Genomic DNA, 19,444 nt, shown 5'->3' with positions numbered 1-19,444 from the left:
AGTAAAATGGGAGTGGGTGTGGTTTAGGGAAAGCAGCATCTGTCCCTGATGACTCTGGGGGCCTGACAGAGTGATCTGAACAGACCCAAAGTCTGATTCCAGTGTGACGTCTGGGCAAGTGACTCAACCTCTGAGCCAGCTTCCAGCTATAAAATGAGGAGAGATAAACCTACCAAATAAGATTCCTTCAAGCATTTAAGTGAGGCGGCACTCAGTACCACCTCCTAATTTCTATGACCGAGGACCAGAGAAGATAGGATGGGTGCTGTGATTGATGCAGAGGAGAGGGAGGGGGTTGAAAAGGGAATGATTATTATGGGAAGGTGATAAGAGCTATATCTGTACACCATGGCTAAGCAGTGACAAGAGTACGGAGAGGTGTAAATGCCAGGGTGGGAGATGAGAAGGAGATTGGGAAAAAAGCCGGAAATGGAATGTTCTTGTCCTGTGTGTCGTGCTTTCTGGGAGCTCAGCATGACAACCAGCTTCTCATACACGCTTCCCCTTTTAAGATGGTGATCCACAGAGCTAGCAGGCCTTGCTGAGCTAGATATGGCAAGAATAATAATAGCAAGTACCGTTTTTGAGCCAGACTGGGGAGTAGGTTCGGTCACAGCCACACTGTGCAGTGTTTCTGAGAAGAGTCCAGGGCTCAGGGGTTGGTCAGTACCCTGCTCCTCCATCATTCACTCCTTTTGTACTCTGTCTCTCTAATGAGATGGTAAACTCCTGTGGGAGCAGGGCACTATCTTTTGTGTCCCTGCCCTCCTGTGCCTGGCATAGTGCTCTGAACATTGGTGTTTAGTAAACATTTAAGCAAAAATAAATGTATTATTTTGGAGCACAGTGTCTTCTATTCATTAAGTGCTGCCACTGACCCAAAATTTCCAAGACAAGTCTGGACAGCTCCTTTGGAGGAGGAGAGTGCTGACTTTGAGAGGGAGTCCTATAGGACTGTTGCTTCCTGCCACAAAATAATTGGGCTAAAAAATGTAAAACTATTAAAAATAGGGCAATGTGGTTATTGCCATTTTACAATTGAAGAAGGTGAGGGTCAGTGAGGTCACACAGCTTGTATACGGACTCTTGGTCCAGTGCTCTTTTCACTCCCCTGACCCAAAGATCTGCCTCCTGGCCAACTGATAAGCCAGTCTCTCCCAAGCTGGGCGCCCATTTGTGGGGGGAGGGTGGGGGAGGGGAGGGCTCGGCCATCCATCGTTCTGCACTCCTACCCTGAGCACCTGCTGTGATTTCCACAGCACCTGGTGAGTGCCGGCTGTGAGAAGGCAGAGAGCTGGGTGAACCCGGTCAGATTCCCCAGGAGGGAAGGGCCAACTGGCATTTTATGGAGCTCCTCTAGTGCCTGGCACTATGCTGGGCACTGTAACGCCTGTGTTACACAGGAGGCATCCTCGCCCCCTTTTCTACCCTTAGAAAGAGGCACAGAGGTGAAGGAACCGCTCGTTGGCCGAAAGCCCTTGGGAGCGGTGAGGGAGGGCCAGGGGAGCCGGCTTTGCCCAGGTCCCCAGCTTGAAGGTGGTGGGCTTGGGCCCGAACGCCCTGAGGAAACGGTGCCCACGTGGGGTTAGGAGTGCGGCCGTGCGGGCTGTGGAGGGGGCCCCTGACCGAGACCCCCACCCAAGGGCTGGCGAGGACAGGAGGGTCGGAGGAGGGCGGGGCAGGAGCGGCAGCGAGCGCGCCGGGGCGGGCTCTTCGGGGCAGGCTCCGCCCCCAGGGGCGCGGGTTTAAAAGGAGGGAAGGCGCGCGTCAGGGACCTGAGCCGTGGCTAAGTGCACCTGAACTGAGGCGCGGCCGGCACACAGCCATGACCCTGCGGGCGCGGGGCGCGGGGCGCTCGGCTGCTCGGAGGCCTTCTGCTCTTCGCTCTGCTCGCTGCCGGCGCCGCCCCGTTTAGCTGGGATCTCCCGGAGCCCCGCAGCCGGGCCAGCAAGATCCGAGTGCACCCGCGGGGCAATCTCTGGGCCACCGGTAAGTCTTCGCGGTACGGGCAAGCGCCCCTCACCCTGCTCTGACCCCATTTTCCTTCTCTGGCCTCTCCTCAGCCATGGACACTAGTGTCCAGGCTAGAGGGGACCCTGGAACTCATCTAACAGATGGGGAACTTGAGACCCAGACCCAATGACGGTTAAATCACTCACCCAGCCAGTTTAAAGCAGAGCTGGGGCTGGATCCTAAATCTACCTGCCAGCCCGCCGTGCCCCTTCTCTTAGACAAGACTTTACTGAATCTTCTAACCTCTGGTGTGTCTTCTCTCTGCACCTCCACCTTCCAGACACCTCTTGTTCTCCACTTCCTTCTCTGCCGTTCCCGTCCCTCTTCTAAGCAGACAGCACAACTGGCAGAGTTTCTTCCTGGCCCTGGGGCATCCCACCCTCCTTCCAGCTGTGCCGTCCCCTCCACCCCATCTACCTGCTCAGGAAAAGCTGAGGTACAGGCTTTGCTACCACCCGCGGTCTTTGTAGCTCCTGGTGACGAGGAGGAGGAAGGTTGTGTATCTTCCTGCCATGAGAACTGAAAAGTGAGAGAGATGGGGAGCTTTCCCACTGGGATAGGATCCTTGCTCCCTGACTTCCTTGTGCCTCGGCACCTCCTTTCTAGGTCACTTCATGGGCAAGAAGAGTCTGGAGCCCCCAGCCCATCCCTATTGGGGACAGCTCCCCACATCTCCCTGAGGGACCAGAGACTGCAGCTGAGTCATGATCTGCTCAGGATCCTCCTGCAAAAGAAAGCTCTGGGCATGAGCCTCAGCGGCCCAGCACCTCACACCCAGGTGAGCCAGGCCCGGGAGAGGCTCAGCCAGGGCTGCCCCTGGATCCAGCATTGGGCTTACGGTGTGAGTGCCCAGCCAGGGTGTGATAGGCCCACCCAAGAAAGTCAGCGATTCTAGGCTCTCCCTGTGATCTAGAGCTCAAATGGAGAGGATTCTGAAGAAAGAAAGCTGACCTTCCCAGCAAACCCCATGGAACAAAAAGTAAGGGAAGACGTTCCCCTCACCCATTGCCCAGTCTAAAGTCACAGCCTGGGATTATCCAGCAGGACCTTCCCCTACCTCCACCCCAGTCTACACAGACTTGCCCCACTCCAGCTGTCCACCTTTGCTGTGCCCTGTATGTGCCTGTTGGGACCCTGAGGCTCAGAGAAGGGATGAAAAGAGTTAGTCAGCAGCTAACACAGAGTCTAGACCTTGTTCACCTTGACCAGTGCTCTTCCCAGTCTCTCGTCTGCCTCAGTGACCAGTGGCAGGGTTTCTCAACGCCAGCACTTGATATTCTGGGCTGGACAATTCTCTGTTGTGGGAGTTGTCCTGTGCATTGTAGGACGCTTAGCTGTGTCCCTCGTCTCTATCCACTAGAGTATGGATAGATACTGTTAGGACAACCAAAAATGCCTCCAGACATTGCCAGAGGTCCTCTGGGGAGGGGACAGGGGAGGGAGCCAAAATCACCCTGGGTTGTAAACCACTGACCTATGGGGTTCAAGGCCCCAGAGTTGAAGCCAAGCCAGCTTTCATCTCCAGCCTGGCAGAGGGGCAACTCCTCCATTCTCTGTCCCTGGCGCTGTCCCCATCCCACACCACCTTCCCTGGTACTTCGTTGCTATGTGAAGAAGGCAGTGTAATGTGGTAGAATGGGGGCTCTGGTGACAGCATGCTGGGTTCATAAGCTAGCTACTTAGTAGCTGTGTGACCTTAGACATGTCATTTAACCTCTCCAAGCCTCATCTTCTTCATCCATAAAATGGGAACAGTAGTGCCCCTCTCCTCTTAAATGAGACCATTTGTGTCACATGCTGAGCATGATGCCTAATGCATAGAAAGCACTTAGTAAACAGGAGCTGTTGCCAGTCTGTGAGCTTCCTGGCAGCACCAGTGGCTGACTTAACTTTGTGTCCCCCACCATGCCTAGCATATAATATGTACATCTTGAAAGAAGGGAGGGGCATTCCCTACAAAAGGTTCATCCCCAGCCCCATGGGGAACTAAGATCCCACATGCCGCGCAGTGTGGCCAAAAAAAAAAAAAAAAAGAACCACCAGCCTCTGGAGACCTCAGATGTAAGGGCCAGGTGCTCGGGCTGGCTGAGTCTGAAGGCAGACAATGTCCCCTCCGGGGCCACTGGTCTCGAAGGCCTGAAACATGAAGACCAACTAGAGAATCTCAGAGGAAGCAGTACTTAGCCCTAGGGGGTGGGACTTCAGAAGTGAGGTCTTGGGCAGAGCTGGAGGTGGGGGAGTAAAAACACTGTCCGGCCCAGGGCCAGGCATGGTACTTGGACTTTACTTCTATGATCTCCTTTGACTGTCATGACCACTCTGTGAGGTTGAGGCTGTTATTCTGAGAAAACCACTACCCTGACCCCTCCCAAGCCCTTCAGGGAGAAAGGCACTGGGGGCCTGCCCCTGCCTACCTCTGTGGATGCCTAGCACTTAGGAATGGCAGGATGCCCCTATCTTATCGTATAAGATATCCTAAATATTGCATGGACATACTTAAACGAAAAAAATTATTCGTTGTTCACCTAAAATTGGAATTTAACCGGGCGTCCTGTATTTTATCTGGCCTTTTCCTCTGATCTGAAAATACCCGGTCATAAAACGAGGGTGTATTTGGTCCCTCAGGCCCCGCCCGGAACTGACATCCTGGGAATCCCTGAATTTTCGTCTTGTTTCCAGGAGAGTTTATCCGGAGAATCCCGGACATAGCTAGCTAAGGGTACCGCAGGTCCGCGGCGGCGCTAAGGGACCTCTAAGGCCCCGCCCCTGCGTCAGACCAGGCCGCGCCCCACTCCTCGCGAGAGGGCCGCTCTTGCCCAGGAAGGTTCAGAGGCGGAAGTGGAGTACCGGAAGCGACAGTTGCCATGGAGCCCGCGGAGGACTGGCTGGTGGAATCCTTGCGCTTGTAAATCGTGTGGGCTTGGGACGTGGAATCCGGGTCTGGAGCTGGCTTGGGGGCGGACGGGCGCGGCATGGAGCACGCAGGAAACCCGCGGCATGTGGGGCGGGACCTGTACGAGAACTCTGCCTGGGCCTCGACTCCCGCAGCTGGGAAATGGCACCTTCCTGTGTGCGCAAATTGTGTGAAGTACTAGTAGGGGCAGTGCTTGTGGAGGATAATAATAACATAAGTGACTATTTATTTTGCGCCAGGCTCTGGGTTAAACCTTAAACAAAGATTATCTCGATTCCTCACGTCAACCTTGGGAAGTCTGAGTACTCTAGGAGTTCCATTTTACAGATGAGGACGAGACTCAGGGAAACTGTGATTGGCCTGCCCCCAGTCACACAGGGGATGAAATGTGTAACAAGGCTTGATCCCAGTTCTGCCTGATTCCAGAGCCTGGGCCCCCAACTGCCGAACCATGCTAACATCTCAGGTTCTTTAACAGCTGTAAAGTGCAATGCATCGTGTGATGTTGTGTCTCTATCATGCAGGTACCAGGATTTCCATGCATTCGACCTCTCGGGAGCCACTCGAGTCCTTGAATGGATTGGTGACAAAGGTGATGTGCCCTGCCTGGCCCTGAAGAACCACTCCTCAAGCTGGAACTCAGGAGCTCAGCCCAGAGGGACCCAGCCCTTCTTCTGGGAGCTTGAGGGCCTCTTGGTCACTTGTAGCAATTTCATGCCCCATCAGCATTATATTTCTCTTATGAAGATCTAGATCTCTTCCATGCCTCAGTACAAGGCTGCATACCAATGGCAGAAGAGTTTGTCTTTGCTTTGGGAGATTTGGCAGAGTGTCTGGACCCAGCTGTGGTCCAGAATCTTTCTAGCACTTTGTCACAGCTTATTCTGCTTCTTTTTCCAGGAATCTTGGTTGCTGGCTATGAAAGCCTGAAAAAAAATGAGATTCTTCATCTGATATTACCTCTCAGACTTTCTGTAAAAGAAAACCAGGTAACTTGAAATATTTATGCTGAGTATATGTGTCTACTTCTACTCATTTATTAAATCTTTATGGAGCTCCTATTGTCTACTAAATATTGTCCTGGATACTAGAAAGAGAAAAACTGTAAGCCCTGGGCCTGCCCTTATAGTCTAATAAAGGGAGGCAAATGTGCACAGAGGTAGGTTGTACAGAAAATCCTGTGATTTACAGAGGGCTCCTAGAGCAAGAAGTCAATTATACTTTATCAAGAATAGATTTAGGGGGAATTCCCTGGTGGTCCAGTGGTTAAGACGTCACACTTCCACTGCAGGGGGCCCGGGTTCGATCCCTGGTCGGGGAACCAAGATCCCATAAGCCGTGCCACACGGCCGGAAAAAAAAAAAAGTTTAGGGAGCAATTAGAGTATGAAGGGTGGTTGAAACCTTAGAATGGTTAAGATCACCTAGGATGAATGTGTAGTATATAAAGAATAAGAGGAGAAGATGGCTAAAGACAGAACATCAGGGAGAACACTTAAGAAATGAGTAGAAAGGGGCTTCCCTGGTGGTGCAGTGGTTGAGAGTCCGCCTGCCAATGCAGGGGACATGGGTTCGTGCCCCGATCCGGGAAGATCCCACATGCCGCGGAGCGGCTGGGCCTGTGAGCCATGGCCGCTGAGCCTGCGTGTCCGGAGCCTGTGTTCCGCAACGGGAGAGGCCACAACAGGGAGAGGCCACAACAGTGAGAGGCCTGCGTACTGCAAAAAAAAAAAAAAAAAAAAACAGAAAAAAAAAAAAGAAATGGATGGGTAGAGGAAGATGATGAAGCCACAAGGAGTACTGAGAAAGAATAGTCTTTGAAGTAGGAGGAGTCTCAGAAAAGGCCAGTGATCCAGAAGCCAAGAGATAAGAATGTGTCACGAAGAGTTGATAGCTGCCTAATGTTACTATAAAATCACTCAGGCTCATTGGCTAGATCAGTCCTGCCTTTATTGCCCTTGGGTAAATTTCCTTCCTAATGTTCTTGATCTTCCTCATCCCTACCCCTCAAGCTGAGTCAGGAGCTCACCAAAATTGAGCCTTGATGAGAGACCTGATTTACCTCCTGCCTCACCCCTGGCTTTCCCTCTGTTCTCTTGTGGCCACCTCCTCTTCCCCTGCCTCTGGTTCCTCACGTGGAGATAGTAGAGTCTAGTGGCTAAGAGCATGGCCTTCGGTTAGACAGACTTGGGTTCAGATGTATAACGTAACCCCTGTGACCTTAGAAAAGTTGCTTAAGCTCCCTATGCCTTGGCTTTGTCATTTTAGAACAGGGATAATTATACTGCCCAGGTCATATAAACAGGGTGGCTGACACAGTGAGCACTGGATAATTGGCAGTTGTATTTTTTTAATTAATTATTTTATTTATTTTATTTATTTATTTGGCCGCATTGGGTCTTTGGTGCTGCACAGGCTTTCTCTAGTTGTGGTGAGCGGGGGCTACTCTTCGTTGCTGCTTGTGGGCTTCTCATTGCGGTGGCTTCTCTTGTTGCGGAGCACGGGCTCTAGAATGCGGCCTTCAGTAGTTGTGGCTCGCAGGCTCTAGAGCACAGGCTCAGTAGTTGTGGTGCACAGGCTTAGTTGCTCCGCAGCATGTGCAATCTTCCCGGACCAGGGCTCGAACCCATGTCCCCTACATTGGCAGGCGGATTCTTAACCACTAGCAGGTGGATTCTTAACCACTGAACCACCAAGGAAGTCCTGGCAGTTGTATTTTTATTGCTGGAAGAACCCACCTAACTTCCAGTGCGAGGTGTGGGGAGGAATGGGGCTGTGTTAGTTGGCTGATACATTCCACCTTTCTCTGTTAAGCCTCTGTGACTCCTCTAAGAAGGCTTGGAATATAACACTTGTGCTGTGGTGAAAGGTTAGAAGAAAGGTTTTGGATGTGCAGGAAAGAAAGGAAGCTATCTGTGTGAGCAGCTGAGACCAATATTTGCAAATAACAGCACCCTGAGGCCCTGCCCAGAGAAGCATCATTGCCACCTGAGCGGCTTCCATGGCTTCCTGCCAGGCTGGGATATGGCTCCTTACTTAGAACTTGTCTGAAACGTTCCTTTGGAGAGTGGTCCCCTATCTGACTGGCCACCCCTTTGTATTTTAGGGCTTATTCCCTGAAAGAGATTTCAAGGTACGCCATGGAGGATTTTCAGACAGGTCTGTCTTTGATCTGAAGTATGTGCCAGACACCAGGTATGGTCAGCTCTGTTACCCAGACCTTCCATTCAGGATGGAGTGGCTGGAACTTTAGGGGTATCCTGTATCTTTATCACCACCCCTCCCCATCCCACCTCAGCACAGGGGCACATGGGAGGGCATGTGCACACACAGATCTGGAATACAAAGAAACCAGTGCTCGGTGGCTTTACGGTCCCTCACAGACCTCTTGACTATGGTAACCCACAGATTGCTGGCGTTGCTCTAGGGAATAGATATAAAGTAGAAGGGATGCTCTTAGCTTCTCAGAGAGCTGGTGGTGGGTAGTTGGGGCTAATAGCTCAGTTGGCAGAGGCCAGAGCCTCTGGGTGAGGCTTCTGTGTTCAGGCTCCCTGCTGGGTCCTCTAGCACACTTCATGCCACGTGGAAGCCAGGGCTCAGTCCCACGACTCTCTGTGAGCTGTGGACCTGTCCCTAAAGGGGAACAAGCCTGCTCCTCCTCTGTTAAATGAGGGTGACTGATCTTGATGCCCCCTCCCTGCGTAAGCTCTCCTGATACAGGGAGTGTAGGAATCCCAAGCTGAGTGGGCTGGAGAGGGAGAGGCTGAGGGCTGTATGGGTGAGCTCCCCACTGTCTGGGCTGAGATTTCTTATCCATCCTGAATAGGTTGCTGGTGACCAGTGGCCTTCCCGGTTGTTACCTGCAGGTGTGGCAGGTTGCAGAGGACAGCGGTAAGTGACTTTGACTCGGCGGGGTTGGGTTTGTAGGAAAGCCTGTTATTCTCACACCCCCAATCCCTAATCTGAGCCAGTTAAGAAACAGACTCAGAGCCAGTGGGAATTAAAATGCGGTATCTACTGGGACTTCCCTGGCTGTCCAGTGATTAAGACTCTGTGCTTCCACTGCAGGGGGCACGGGTTCAGTCCCTGGTCGGGGAGCTAAGATCCCACATGCCACATGGTGTGGCCAAAAAAATTTTTTTTAAATGCAGTATCTACTTTAATGCAGCAAAGGTGAATTAGCAGCCACAGCAGTGCACACAAGCCCCAGGTGGAGCTTCCTATAGCTTGCTTCAGGAATTGAGTTTACCAGCCCAGCCAGAGGCAGAGCACCTGGTGAAGTTCGGGCCCCTCCCACCCCAGGCAGGGGCAGAGCAAAGGCAGCAGGGAGGTCACCTCTCACTGCAGGCATGCTGCTCTCAGGGAGGGAAAACAGTGAGTGAGCACAAGGCTGGGCTGACCAGTCTCCCACTCAGAGACATAGCTCTGCTGCCCAACAGGAACAGGAAAGTTGGGAAAGGCGCAGGAAGCGTTAGTCCTGTTCCTCTGGGAGTCGGGGGAGTTCCCTCATAGTATCCCCTCCAGCAGGAGGTTTGCGGTTCCCCTGTCAGGCAGGCACCGAAGCCTGCAGCCCTGATCCAGCCCCTGCCATCCCTCCTTGGGTTAGAGCATTGCTGACCAGCATGGAAGCGGGCCTCAGAGGCAAAGGCAGCCGCTCTTGGAACTGCCCCTTGGCTTGTGTGGTCCTCTGCCTCACTTGGATGCTTCCCAGAAACCGGTAGCAGCTGTTGGCTTCTCCCCAAGCTTCACTGCTGCAGGAATGTGGTTCTGGTCCTCATTTGGTTTTTGAGGTCACTGACCCTGTGGACTTTCCTTTGTTGTTTCTTCCTTGTCACTTGTCTTATGCTGTAGCTTCCAGGTGTGTGTATATACTTATTTGTAGTTATGATTGTTTATTTTTTCATAATTTTATTGAAAGTCACCCATTTTAAGTATACAGTTCAGTGATTTTTTTCTTTTTAGTAAATTTAACAAGTTGTGCAACTATAATCACTTTTAGGATATTTTCATGACCCCAGTAAGATCCATCATGCCAATTACGATTAACCCCCATGCGCACACCCTGCCCCAGGCAACCACTAATCTGCTTTCTGTCTCTATGATAGATTTGCCTTTTCTGGATATTTCATATCAATGGAATCATACAACATGTGGTCTCTTGTATCTGGCTTCGTTCACTGAGCATAGTACTTTTGAGGTCCACCCTGTCATACAATGTCATAACGTGTATCAGCAGTTTGTTCCTTTCTGTGGCTGAACAGTATTCCATTTATGGATGTATCACATTTGTCTATCTGTTCACCAGTTGATGGATCTGATTTTTGGTTATTAGGAATGACGCTGCTAAGAACATTCATGTACAAGTCTCTGTGGACCTATGTCTTCATATGTCTTGGATAGACATTAGGAATAAAATTGCTGGATCATGTGGTAAACTTATGTTTGATTTTTTTAAAATTTTTTTTTTGTTTGTTTGATTTTTTAAGAAACTCCCAAACTCTTTTCCAGAATGGCTTCATCATTTACATTCCCACCAGCAGTGTATGAGGGTTCCTGTTTCTCCATGTCCTCACCAACATTTGTTATTATCTGTCTTTTTTTTTTTTTTTTCTTTTGTGGTATGCGGGCCTCTCACCGTTGTGGCCTCTCCCGTTGCGGAGCACAGGCTCCAGACGCGCAGGCCCAGCAGCCATGGCTCACGGGCCCAGCCTCTCCGCGGCACGTGGGATCTTCCCGGACCGGGGCACGAACCCGTGTCCCCTGCATCGGCAGGCAGACTCCCAACCACTGCGCCACCAGGGAAGCCCTATCTGTCTTTTTTATTAAAGCAGTCCTAATGGATGTGAAATTGTATATCATGTGGCTTTCATTTGCAATTCCTTAATGACTAATAATGTTGAGCATCTTTTTATATGCTTATTAGCCATTCATGTATCTTTGGTAAAATGCCTATTCAAATCTTCCTAAGGGTGTTTTGTTGTTATTTTTTTCCCCCTTAGCAGGCTGAGATAACATGCTGTCACAGGGCCTTTGATATGCCAGTTTCACTGTACATTTTAATAGATACTTGTTCGGATTAATTAACAATCTATAAGATGTAACAGTAATATTAATGAGTGTATATTATATTCCAGTCACTGTACTAATCACTTTCCATGTGTGATCTCATTAAATTCTCGTAAGTCTGAGAACAAACTCTTTCCCAGAGAGGCTAACTTGTTCAGAGTCACAAAGATGGTTGCAGAACCAAGACTTAAATGTAGTCTGACTTCAAAGTCTGCTTATAACTCTGCCTGGTGGTAACTATAGTTAGATAATAATAATTGATCTCAGTATAGTATGTAGGGGCTCTGAAAAAAAGGTCATAGGGTATTTACTGACTGGCAACATAGTCTGTGCCACCATTTTGCTTAGATCTGGTTCCTGGAAGTAAGATCTACTTATGAAAGGGCACATAATAATAATAATAATAATAATAACAGTAATAATAATTATTATTATAATTATTATAATATATACAATCATAATATATATTATATAATATATAATGTATAATATATAATATATATTATATATATTATATATAATACAATATATAATATAATATTATAATTATAATTATTATTATTACTGTTATTTGTAGCAGTAGCTAACATTTCATCATTTAGTCGTTATTCATTGTGTGCTTCCGGTGTGTCAAGCATTGGGCAAGGTTCTGGGGATATAACAGCAAGCACTCACATAGATGTTCCTTGCTTTCTTGGTGCTTATATTTTATGAAATATTTTGCCCAGTTTTTGATTGGCTGTTTTGTCTTTATTGACTTGTGAGAGTTCTTTGTACATTCTAGATACATGTTATTTATCAGATATATGTTTTGCTAATATTTTCTCCCTGTCTTTTCATTTTCTTAATAGTGTCCTTTGAAGCATAAAAGTTTTAAATTTTGATGAGGTCCGTTTTAATAATAAAACAGTGTTATATCTAAGAAATCTTTACTTAATCCATAGATTTTCCCCAGTGTTTTTTCCAAAAGTTTTATTGTTTTAGCTCCAACATTTAAGTCTGTGATCTCTTTAGAGTTAACTTTTGTGTATGGTAGGTATGAGGGAGGGGTCTAAGTTCATCTTTTTGCGTATGAATGTCTGGTTGTCCCAGCACCATTTGTCAAAAAGCCTGGCCTCTCTCCACTGACCTGCCTTGGTGCCTTTGGTGAAAATCAGTTGATTGTGAATATAAGGATTTATTTCTGGACTCTCCGTTCGGTTCCAGTGATCTCTATGTCTACCCTTATGTCAGTAACTTATAGTTGTTTTTTATCTTTCCCTAAAAATAGGCTGCGCGGGGCAGCAATGGTTTAAAGATGAGGGGGGCGCCTTGGAGCTCTTTTGTCCTGACGGTGCCTGGGGTACCAGATGCCGTATAGAACCTGTAGCCCCAGGCCCAGGAGAGCTAGGCCCAAGGAGACTTGCTCTGACACTCATACGAGAGTAGGAAATCAGATAGTTACCTTCCCCTGGATATTAGTGCAGAATATTCCAGAATCTGGGGAAGGCTGGCCAGCTGTTTTCCTAGACGCCTAAAAATGTAGCATTATCTTGGTGAATTTTCCAAGGTCCAGGTTTGACCCACAGCTTTGGTATCTCAGAAACCTGATTCTGTCAGCACACCCAGAACAAATCTAATCTGTTATTAGGGGCAGACACGCTCACCAGGCTCACAGGACTGCTGTATAAACCAGAACGCAGATTTATTAGTTTATAATGAAAAAATAAGTGTCCCTAAAAGTGGAATATTCCAGATCCTTATTCTTTTCCTATAGAAGACCTAACCTAGTCAAAGCCTGCATGGTAAACATAACCATAACAAGAGGAATCAGCTCCGAGGCTTCCAAATGGTGTTTTCATAAGCTCTCTTAGGCAGAGGGTATAGAACTTGTGAAGGCTTGGCTCTCCAGGCCCCTGGAGGGAGGGCCTGTGGCCTCTCCTCTCAGCTCTGGGGCTGAGGAGTCCACTGAGAAGGCCTTTAGGTGGAGACATACCTAACAGCCTCAGCTGAATGTCTCCCGCAGCCTCTACTTTGAAGTTAACTTCAGTCTGGAGTGGCTCTCTCTGCCGTGGACGGGGCCCCAGCATTTTCTTTGCCGTTGTGGCAGAACAGCCCCCTCTCATGGGCACCACTTTTCCTTTAGACGTGGTAAAACGTTAGCTCAGTATTGCAGGTGTGGAGCCATTCTGACTCCTTAAGGAGTGTGCGCACTGCAGCTCCGACCCGTTCTGTTGGTTTAATCTTCAGACAGCCTTCTTTCTTTTATTGCCCAGTTCTTGGAGGTGCCTCACTGCATCTTTTGCTTTGATTTTGTAGTAGTTTTTCTTTTCATTTGGCTAGTTGGTGTGGATTTCCTAAAGGGGGCATTTTAACACTGACAAGAGAGGGGATGAGGAGGAACCTGCATTGCTTTCCTGTTGTAACTATGGAGCACAACTCTCCAGTCAGGAGCTCTGAAGCCTTTGTTTTCTACGGCATCTTTGAAATAGGTCTTTGCAGGCTGTCCCTTGACCTCCTCCTTCCCCGCCGTCAGGGGACAAATCACACCTGAGAACCAGCCCTGGCTCAGAGCAGCAGGTACTGGGGAATCTGTTCCAGACTCCTAAGTCTTTGGAAAGGGAAAAGGGAGCCGCTTAAGTGGGGCCCGGGGGAGTGAGGCAAGCTGTGCTGGGCTGGTTTGAATCGCAGCCTCACTGGCACTCCCCGGAGACACACGGTCCTGAGGCTCAGCTGTTGTGTCTGCTCCGAACTCCGCGGCTCCTAGGGTAGAGCAGTTATGTTCAGCAAGTCTAGACAAAGTGCACTGAGAGTCTGTGGTTTGGGGAGCAGGACCCAAGGGGCCTCTGCATCCTAGCCCAGCCTGGCCACACCTTCTGTGACTCCTTGTATGTGAACTGTCTCCAGGGAACTGACTGCCACGTGCTCGCTTGATAAGCCGCGTTAGTGTTCCTTCTCTCATCCATCTCTTCCTCATCCTCTTACCTATCCTCTAGAATTTAAAAATACATAGATCTCCATTTTCTTCAGAGAATGTGAAACCAAACAGTGAGCTCCCTCTTGGAGCAAGAAAATATAAAATGGAAAATATGCATCTCTCTTTAAGTAGTTTGTACAGCAAACTACTTGTTCTGAACTATGTTATAAATGGAGAATGCAGAGATGGGAACCTGTCTGCTGTCGAAGCAGACTGAGGTGAACAAAGCTAAAATTTGATTTAACCTGAGGGCAAGTATGTCTTTTTAACGTTCAGTGTAAAAAAGATGTGGACTTTCTTGCCCTGTTTATGTTTGAAGACAAAGACATCTGTGTTATAACCTTGACCTGTTAGGATTCGGCCAATTGCTTGAGGTCATGGGACATGTTTTTGAAGAAATAATATTACTTCATGGACTCCGTTCCTGTTATTTCCAGTTAAGGGGTAAATAACATCATCGGCGTGTGCTCTCCTTTTCTCTTCCTTTATTTGTTCTCTGCAAAGCTATAAAAAGCCAGAACTGCTGGGGAGGTTTTGAGATGGCTGCTATGATTCATTATCTCCCATTTGCAAAACAGTTCATAAGACAAATTACAGAGAAACTACAGTGCTTCTGACAGTTTCCAAAAAGTAAACACAACGCACAGTGATGATGTCTCCACATCCTCTCTCACCAGCCGTGAGGCCCTGTCTCCCCTGACCTTCTGGCAGGCCTTCACCATGGAATGTTTCAAACCTGCATTAACATTCTGGACTTCAGCCACTTCCATCTTCCCCCAGATGTCATTAAGGCCGTCAGCACCATTGATGTGCACGAGAAGGAGGGGCGTCTCTGGCCCAGGATGGCCATCTTCTCGTCGGCGGCGCCCGGAGTCCTCCACGGGGCCAGGCTCAGCAGTCTGAAGGTGGTGGATCTGGAATCACAGAAGACCACCTACAGCTCAGGTACCGCAGCCCCTTGCCGGCTCCTACCAGCCCCACCCAGCCACGCTGGAAACCGAATCCAACCCTGTGTGCCAGCTGCTGGGGAAACGAGATGAGTGAGAGGCAGGGCCAGGCCTCGGGGGCCCCTGTTCTGGGGCTGGGGAAGGCAGTCCCGGGACCGGCACCCAACCAGCCAGGCGGACCGTGTGAGATGAGAAGGCGGCAGGATGTGGTTCACTCGGCGGGGGGCTGGTGGGGAGCTGCCCAGAGGAAGGGGCTTGGACCAGCCAACGGCGCCAAACCACTGGACCCATTTGACTGCAGCCACTTTTCTCCTCTCGCCCCGCTGTCCAGGTGTCAGTGACGACGAGTTGCTGAGTAGCCTGCAGGTCCTGGATGCAGACACCTTTGCCTTCTGCTGCACCTCGGGCCGCCTGGGGCTTGTCGACACCCGCCAGAAGTGGACCCCGTCAGAGAACCTCAGGCCCGGCTCTGGGTCCACTGGAGGGAGGTGGTGTGCAGAAGCTGGGGGCCGGGGCCCTGGGCCCAGCATTGCCAGCCTTGGCTCGGACGGGCAGCTCTGTCTTCTTGACCCCCGGGATCTCTGCCAGCCGGTGAGCTTGGTCCAGTGCCCAGTGTCCATGCCTAGCCCTGACCCAGAGCTGCTGCGAGTGACTTGGGCTCCAGGCCTGGACAACTGCTTGGCCATTTCAGGTACGCTGAGAGGATTTTGTGTCTGTCACTTGATCTCTCTCTTCCGGGGACTCTTGGGTGCTCAGGAAGGAGCCCGTAGTCCTGTAGTAAATCTGGCCCCAGAAGTTAAGGTTGCTCACAGAAAAGCTCCATATTAGCTCTCCAGGTTCTTTAGTGGTGGCCCTTCCACATCCTGGCTACCAGACTTCCCCACGCTGGTAGCAGGCCTTTCCTGTCGCAGCAGGAATTCAGTTCTGAGGTTGGTGGAGAGGCTGCGGATGGTAAGACACTAGGACAGCCACGGGCTGCACCAGGGAGAGGCGATAGGGTCTCAGCGGTGCCGCTCAGTCTACTCGCTTTTAGAACTACAGCAAGCTAGCTAGGTCAGCAGGCTCCTGGGTCTGGCCCGGCAGTATCTAGTTGAATGAGGGTGTGTAATGAGGTATCTGAAAGCCGATGGAAGGATCTTCTGACGGGGGGAGAGGTTGAAAGAATAGTTGAGAGAGCAGGAGAGGGTCATTGGTCACAGCAGGATCCAGAAAGAGCAGAAGAGCAGAACCAGGCTTGGGTAGTTCTCTCTAAAGGCTTCTCTTTCCCCCATCAAGTAGGAGACAAGGCCCTCTGCTGAGAGGGACTCACATGTGGAGGGATTAGAATTGGGGGCAAGTGGAAGAGGTTTGAAAAGTCTCTAAAGCCTCCGTTTCTTGGGGAAAATAATAGTACCTACTTCATACAGTTGTGAGGGTTAAAAGAGAGAGTGCAAGATTAGCCTTGGGCCTGGCACGTGATAGATGGACAACAGATGCTTATTGTTATAGCTCCTTGGAGTCATCAGCTGCTGACATTGACGGCAGATGTTACGTGCCCTTCAGTTGGCCTTTAATTTTATTTATTTATTTTTTTGGCTGCACTGCGCAGCTTGTGGGATCTTAGTTCCCCGACCAGGGATAGAACCCGTGCCCTCAGCAGTGAAAGCGCAGAGTCCAAACCACTGGACTGCCAAGGAATTCCCTCAGTTGGCCTTTAAGTATCTTGTGGCTATTTGATTCATCATCCTCTAGCCTGTTTTGGTTCCGTAGAGCATTCAGAGATTCAGCGTCAATGCTCGCTTTTCTTGTTCTTCCTCAGGTTTTGATGGGACGGTCCAGGTCTATGACGTCACGTCTTGGGGTGGAAGGGGGCGCCAAGTAGAACCTCTCTTCACTCACAAAGGTCACATCTTCCTAGACGGCAATGGGATGGACACTGCTCCACTGGTCACCACCCACACCTGGCACCCCTGCAAACCGAGGACTTTGTTGTCTGCAGCAAGTGATGCCTCTCTGCACGTATGGGACTGGGTGGACCTCCATGCTGCCCGCTGACTCCAGCATCTTTCCGCCCAGGCCCTAGGAAGCTGCTGTGTAGCAAGGATATTGATTCAAGATTCAAGTGACCACAGAGCCCTGTTACCAGCTGAGTGGCTGTGGGCAAGTTAACCAGCCCCTCAGTCCCAGTTTCTTTATTTGTAGAATGAGACTGGTAATAACTACCTGGTAGGACTGTTGGGAAAGTTAGAAGTAACATATTTAAAACTAACTGGTAAGGGGACTTCCCTGGTGGCACAGTGGTTAAGACTCCGCGCTCCCAATGCAGGGGGCCCGGGTTCAATCCCTGGTCAGGGAACTAGATTCCACATGCATGCTGCAACTAAGAGTTCGCATGCCACAACTAAGGAGCCTGCCTGCCGCAACTAAGGAGCCCATGTGCTGCAACTAAGACCCAGCACAACCAAATAAATAATAAAAAATAATAATAATAACTGGTAGGATTCATGGCACAATAAAGATTTCGTAGCTACTCTTAGATCTGGGAGCCCCATTTCCCCCAAGTGTAAAATGGCAGCCTTTTACCCCTGTCTGCATTCACAACATCATGGAATCTGAAGAGCCAACGAATGTAAACAGGTTCTGTGAACTTTTCTACAGAAGTGAAAATGTATAGTGACAGATAATCATGAAAAAAGTCAACCCCAGTAGCAATTAAGGAAATAGCAATTAAAATAAGGTTATGCCATTTTTATCTACTAAATTGCCAAATTTTAAAACATTTTTGCCTTGAACAGCTGTTAGAGGTTACATGGTACACAATTCAGAAGGTACAGAGGAGCATCTTAGTTCTTTGGGGGCAGCTGTTTTTAAAGGTGGTAACAGCCAGGGTGGGGAGCTAGGCATTCTCATCAGTACCACCTGCAGCTGGCATTCAGGCAGAGACTGGCCACCCTCCTCTTGGGTGGTTCTCACTGGAACACGGCCTTCACCAGGGTGATGCTTTCCAACCCCTGCCCCCCAGGGGAGTAGGCCCAAAGGACATTTCTTTTTGGTGGCCCGTAGCAAATATGAAAGTGTACCTGCATGTGATTCCTCACTGTCACATTTGTTAAAGGATTTTCAGCAATTTTCTTGTTGAAATTATGTGATTACTAGTCAGTTTGGGCTCTGATTTTTTTTTAAAGTAGCTTTATTGAGACATAATTCACATACCATACAATTCAACCATTTAAAATGTACAATTTAATGGGTTTTGGTATACTACTTTATTAGTTTTTAAAGATTATGGTAAAATATATCTAACAATTTGCCATTTTCCCCATTTTTAAGTGTACAACTCAGTGGCATTGATTACATTCACAGTGTTGCATGACCAGCACCACTATTTGTTTCCAAAACTTTTCATCACCCCAAACAAACTGACTATTGTGGGCTCTGGTTTTTTGGCTCTCAGCTGGGCTCCTATAACAAAATGCCACAGACTGGGGTCTAAAACAACAGAGATTTCCTTCTCACAGTTCTGGAGGCTGGGAAGTCCAATATCAAGGTGCGGGCTAGGTGGGTTTCATCCTGAGGCCTCTTCTCTTAGCTTGTAGGTGGCCACCATCTTGCTGTGTGCTCACATGACCTCTTCTCTGTGCTCCTGCAGAGAAAGCCCTGGTCTCTGTTCCTCTTCTTATGACACCAGTCCTTTCAGATTAGAGCCTCACCCTTATGACATCACTTAACCTTAATTACCTCTTAAAAGCTCTATCTCCAAATACAGTTACATTGGGGGTTATGGGGGTGGGAGGGGGTATAATTTGACCCATAGCATTTAGGAATTATTTTGAAGTAAGAAAAACCTAATAATTTTTCCAATGAAATGATTTTTTTAATTAATTTAACAAATGTAATGAATGAGCATTACATTTTTTTTTTTTTTTTTTTTTTTTTTTCTGTATGCGGGCCTCTCACTGTTGTGGCCTCTCCCGTTGCGGAGCACAGGCTCCGGACGCACAGGCTCAGCAGCCATGGCTCACGGGCCCAGCCGCTCCGCGGCATGTGGGATCTTCCCGGACTGGGGCACGAACCCGTGTTTCCTGCATCGGCAGGCGGACTCTCAACCACTGCGCCACCAGGGAAGCCCGAGCATTACATTTTGGAGAGATGTAATTAAACAATTTCAGACTCAAGATGTGATCCTTCTTACCATCGTCTGGAGTCTTCTCTCTAATCCTTTTCTTCCCCTCCATTGCCCCATGAGAACTGATTCTATAGATTCATTTCCAGAAAAAGGTAATTTCTTCTTTGCTGTGCGCCATTTCGGCTTAAGCTTAACAGGAACGCTCTGCTTTCAGATAGAAGAGGAAACCTATATGACAAATCAGGGATTTTTTTTTTTCAAGAGAGTTGGATTACCAGCATAGCACTGGCTAAACTATATTATTTCACCAAGTAAAAGAGATGAATAATTTAGAAAATAGTAGAATTGATACATGAATTGAAAAGCTGCTTTTCTAGGGACTTCGCTGGTGGCGCAGTGGTTAAGAATCCGCCTGCCGATGCAGGGAATGCCCTAGTCCGGGAA

At 49.0% G+C, this 19,444-nt stretch overlaps 2 protein-coding genes across 3 annotated transcripts; both read left to right on the top strand.

Moving 5' to 3' along the window:
• Positions 1 to 1,832: 1,832 nt before the first annotated feature.
• Positions 1,833 to 4,722, top strand: NMB (neuromedin B; the record flags this gene model as incomplete). Its single annotated transcript, XM_082649433.1, is given in 4 exon segments — positions 1,833 to 1,989; positions 2,620 to 2,655; positions 2,658 to 2,791; positions 4,639 to 4,722. Coding segments are annotated over 4 exon segments (411 nt in total), but the record flags the coding sequence as incomplete, so codon positions are not given.
• A 135-nt stretch (positions 4,723 to 4,857) lies between these two features.
• Positions 4,858 to 17,310, top strand: WDR73 (WD repeat domain 73). Of its 2 annotated transcripts, none has more exons than XM_082648622.1 (8): positions 4,858 to 4,918; positions 5,452 to 5,519; positions 5,828 to 5,916; positions 8,033 to 8,121; positions 8,753 to 8,817; positions 14,729 to 14,893; positions 15,227 to 15,586; positions 16,694 to 17,310. In XM_082648622.1, exons 1-8 carry the CDS (start codon positions 4,878 to 4,880, stop codon positions 16,927 to 16,929), a joined length of 1,113 nt encoding a protein of 370 aa, XP_082504748.1. In that variant the 5' UTR covers positions 4,858 to 4,877; the 3' UTR covers positions 16,930 to 17,310. The 2 variants fall into 2 exon arrangements, with proteins under 2 accessions (XP_082504748.1, XP_082504747.1); XM_082648621.1 differs by lacking the exon at positions 4,858 to 4,918 and adding an exon at positions 4,962 to 5,083.
• The last annotated feature ends 2,134 nt before the right edge of the window (positions 17,311 to 19,444 follow it).

This window comes from Grampus griseus (genome assembly GCF_964374135.1).
Source record: "Grampus griseus genome assembly, chromosome: 2".
NCBI lineage: Eukaryota > Metazoa > Chordata > Mammalia > Artiodactyla > Delphinidae > Grampus > Grampus griseus.
The sequence above is the reverse complement of the archived record's forward strand: the minus strand, read 5'-3'. Positions and strand labels throughout refer to the sequence as shown.

Excerpts from the sequence above, each read along its gene's own strand:
- WDR73 (XM_082648621.1), top strand. The coding sequence starts at position 4,986 with ATGGAGCACGCAGGAAACCCGCGGCATGTGGGGCGGGACCTGTACGAG. Across the intron at positions 5,520-5,827 it reads TGAATGGATTGGTGACAAAG|GAATCTTGGTTGCTGGCTAT; the intron begins GTGATGTGCCCT and ends TTCTTTTTCCAG. Across the intron at positions 15,587-16,693 it reads CAACTGCTTGGCCATTTCAG|GTTTTGATGGGACGGTCCAG; the intron begins GTACGCTGAGAG and ends GTTCTTCCTCAG.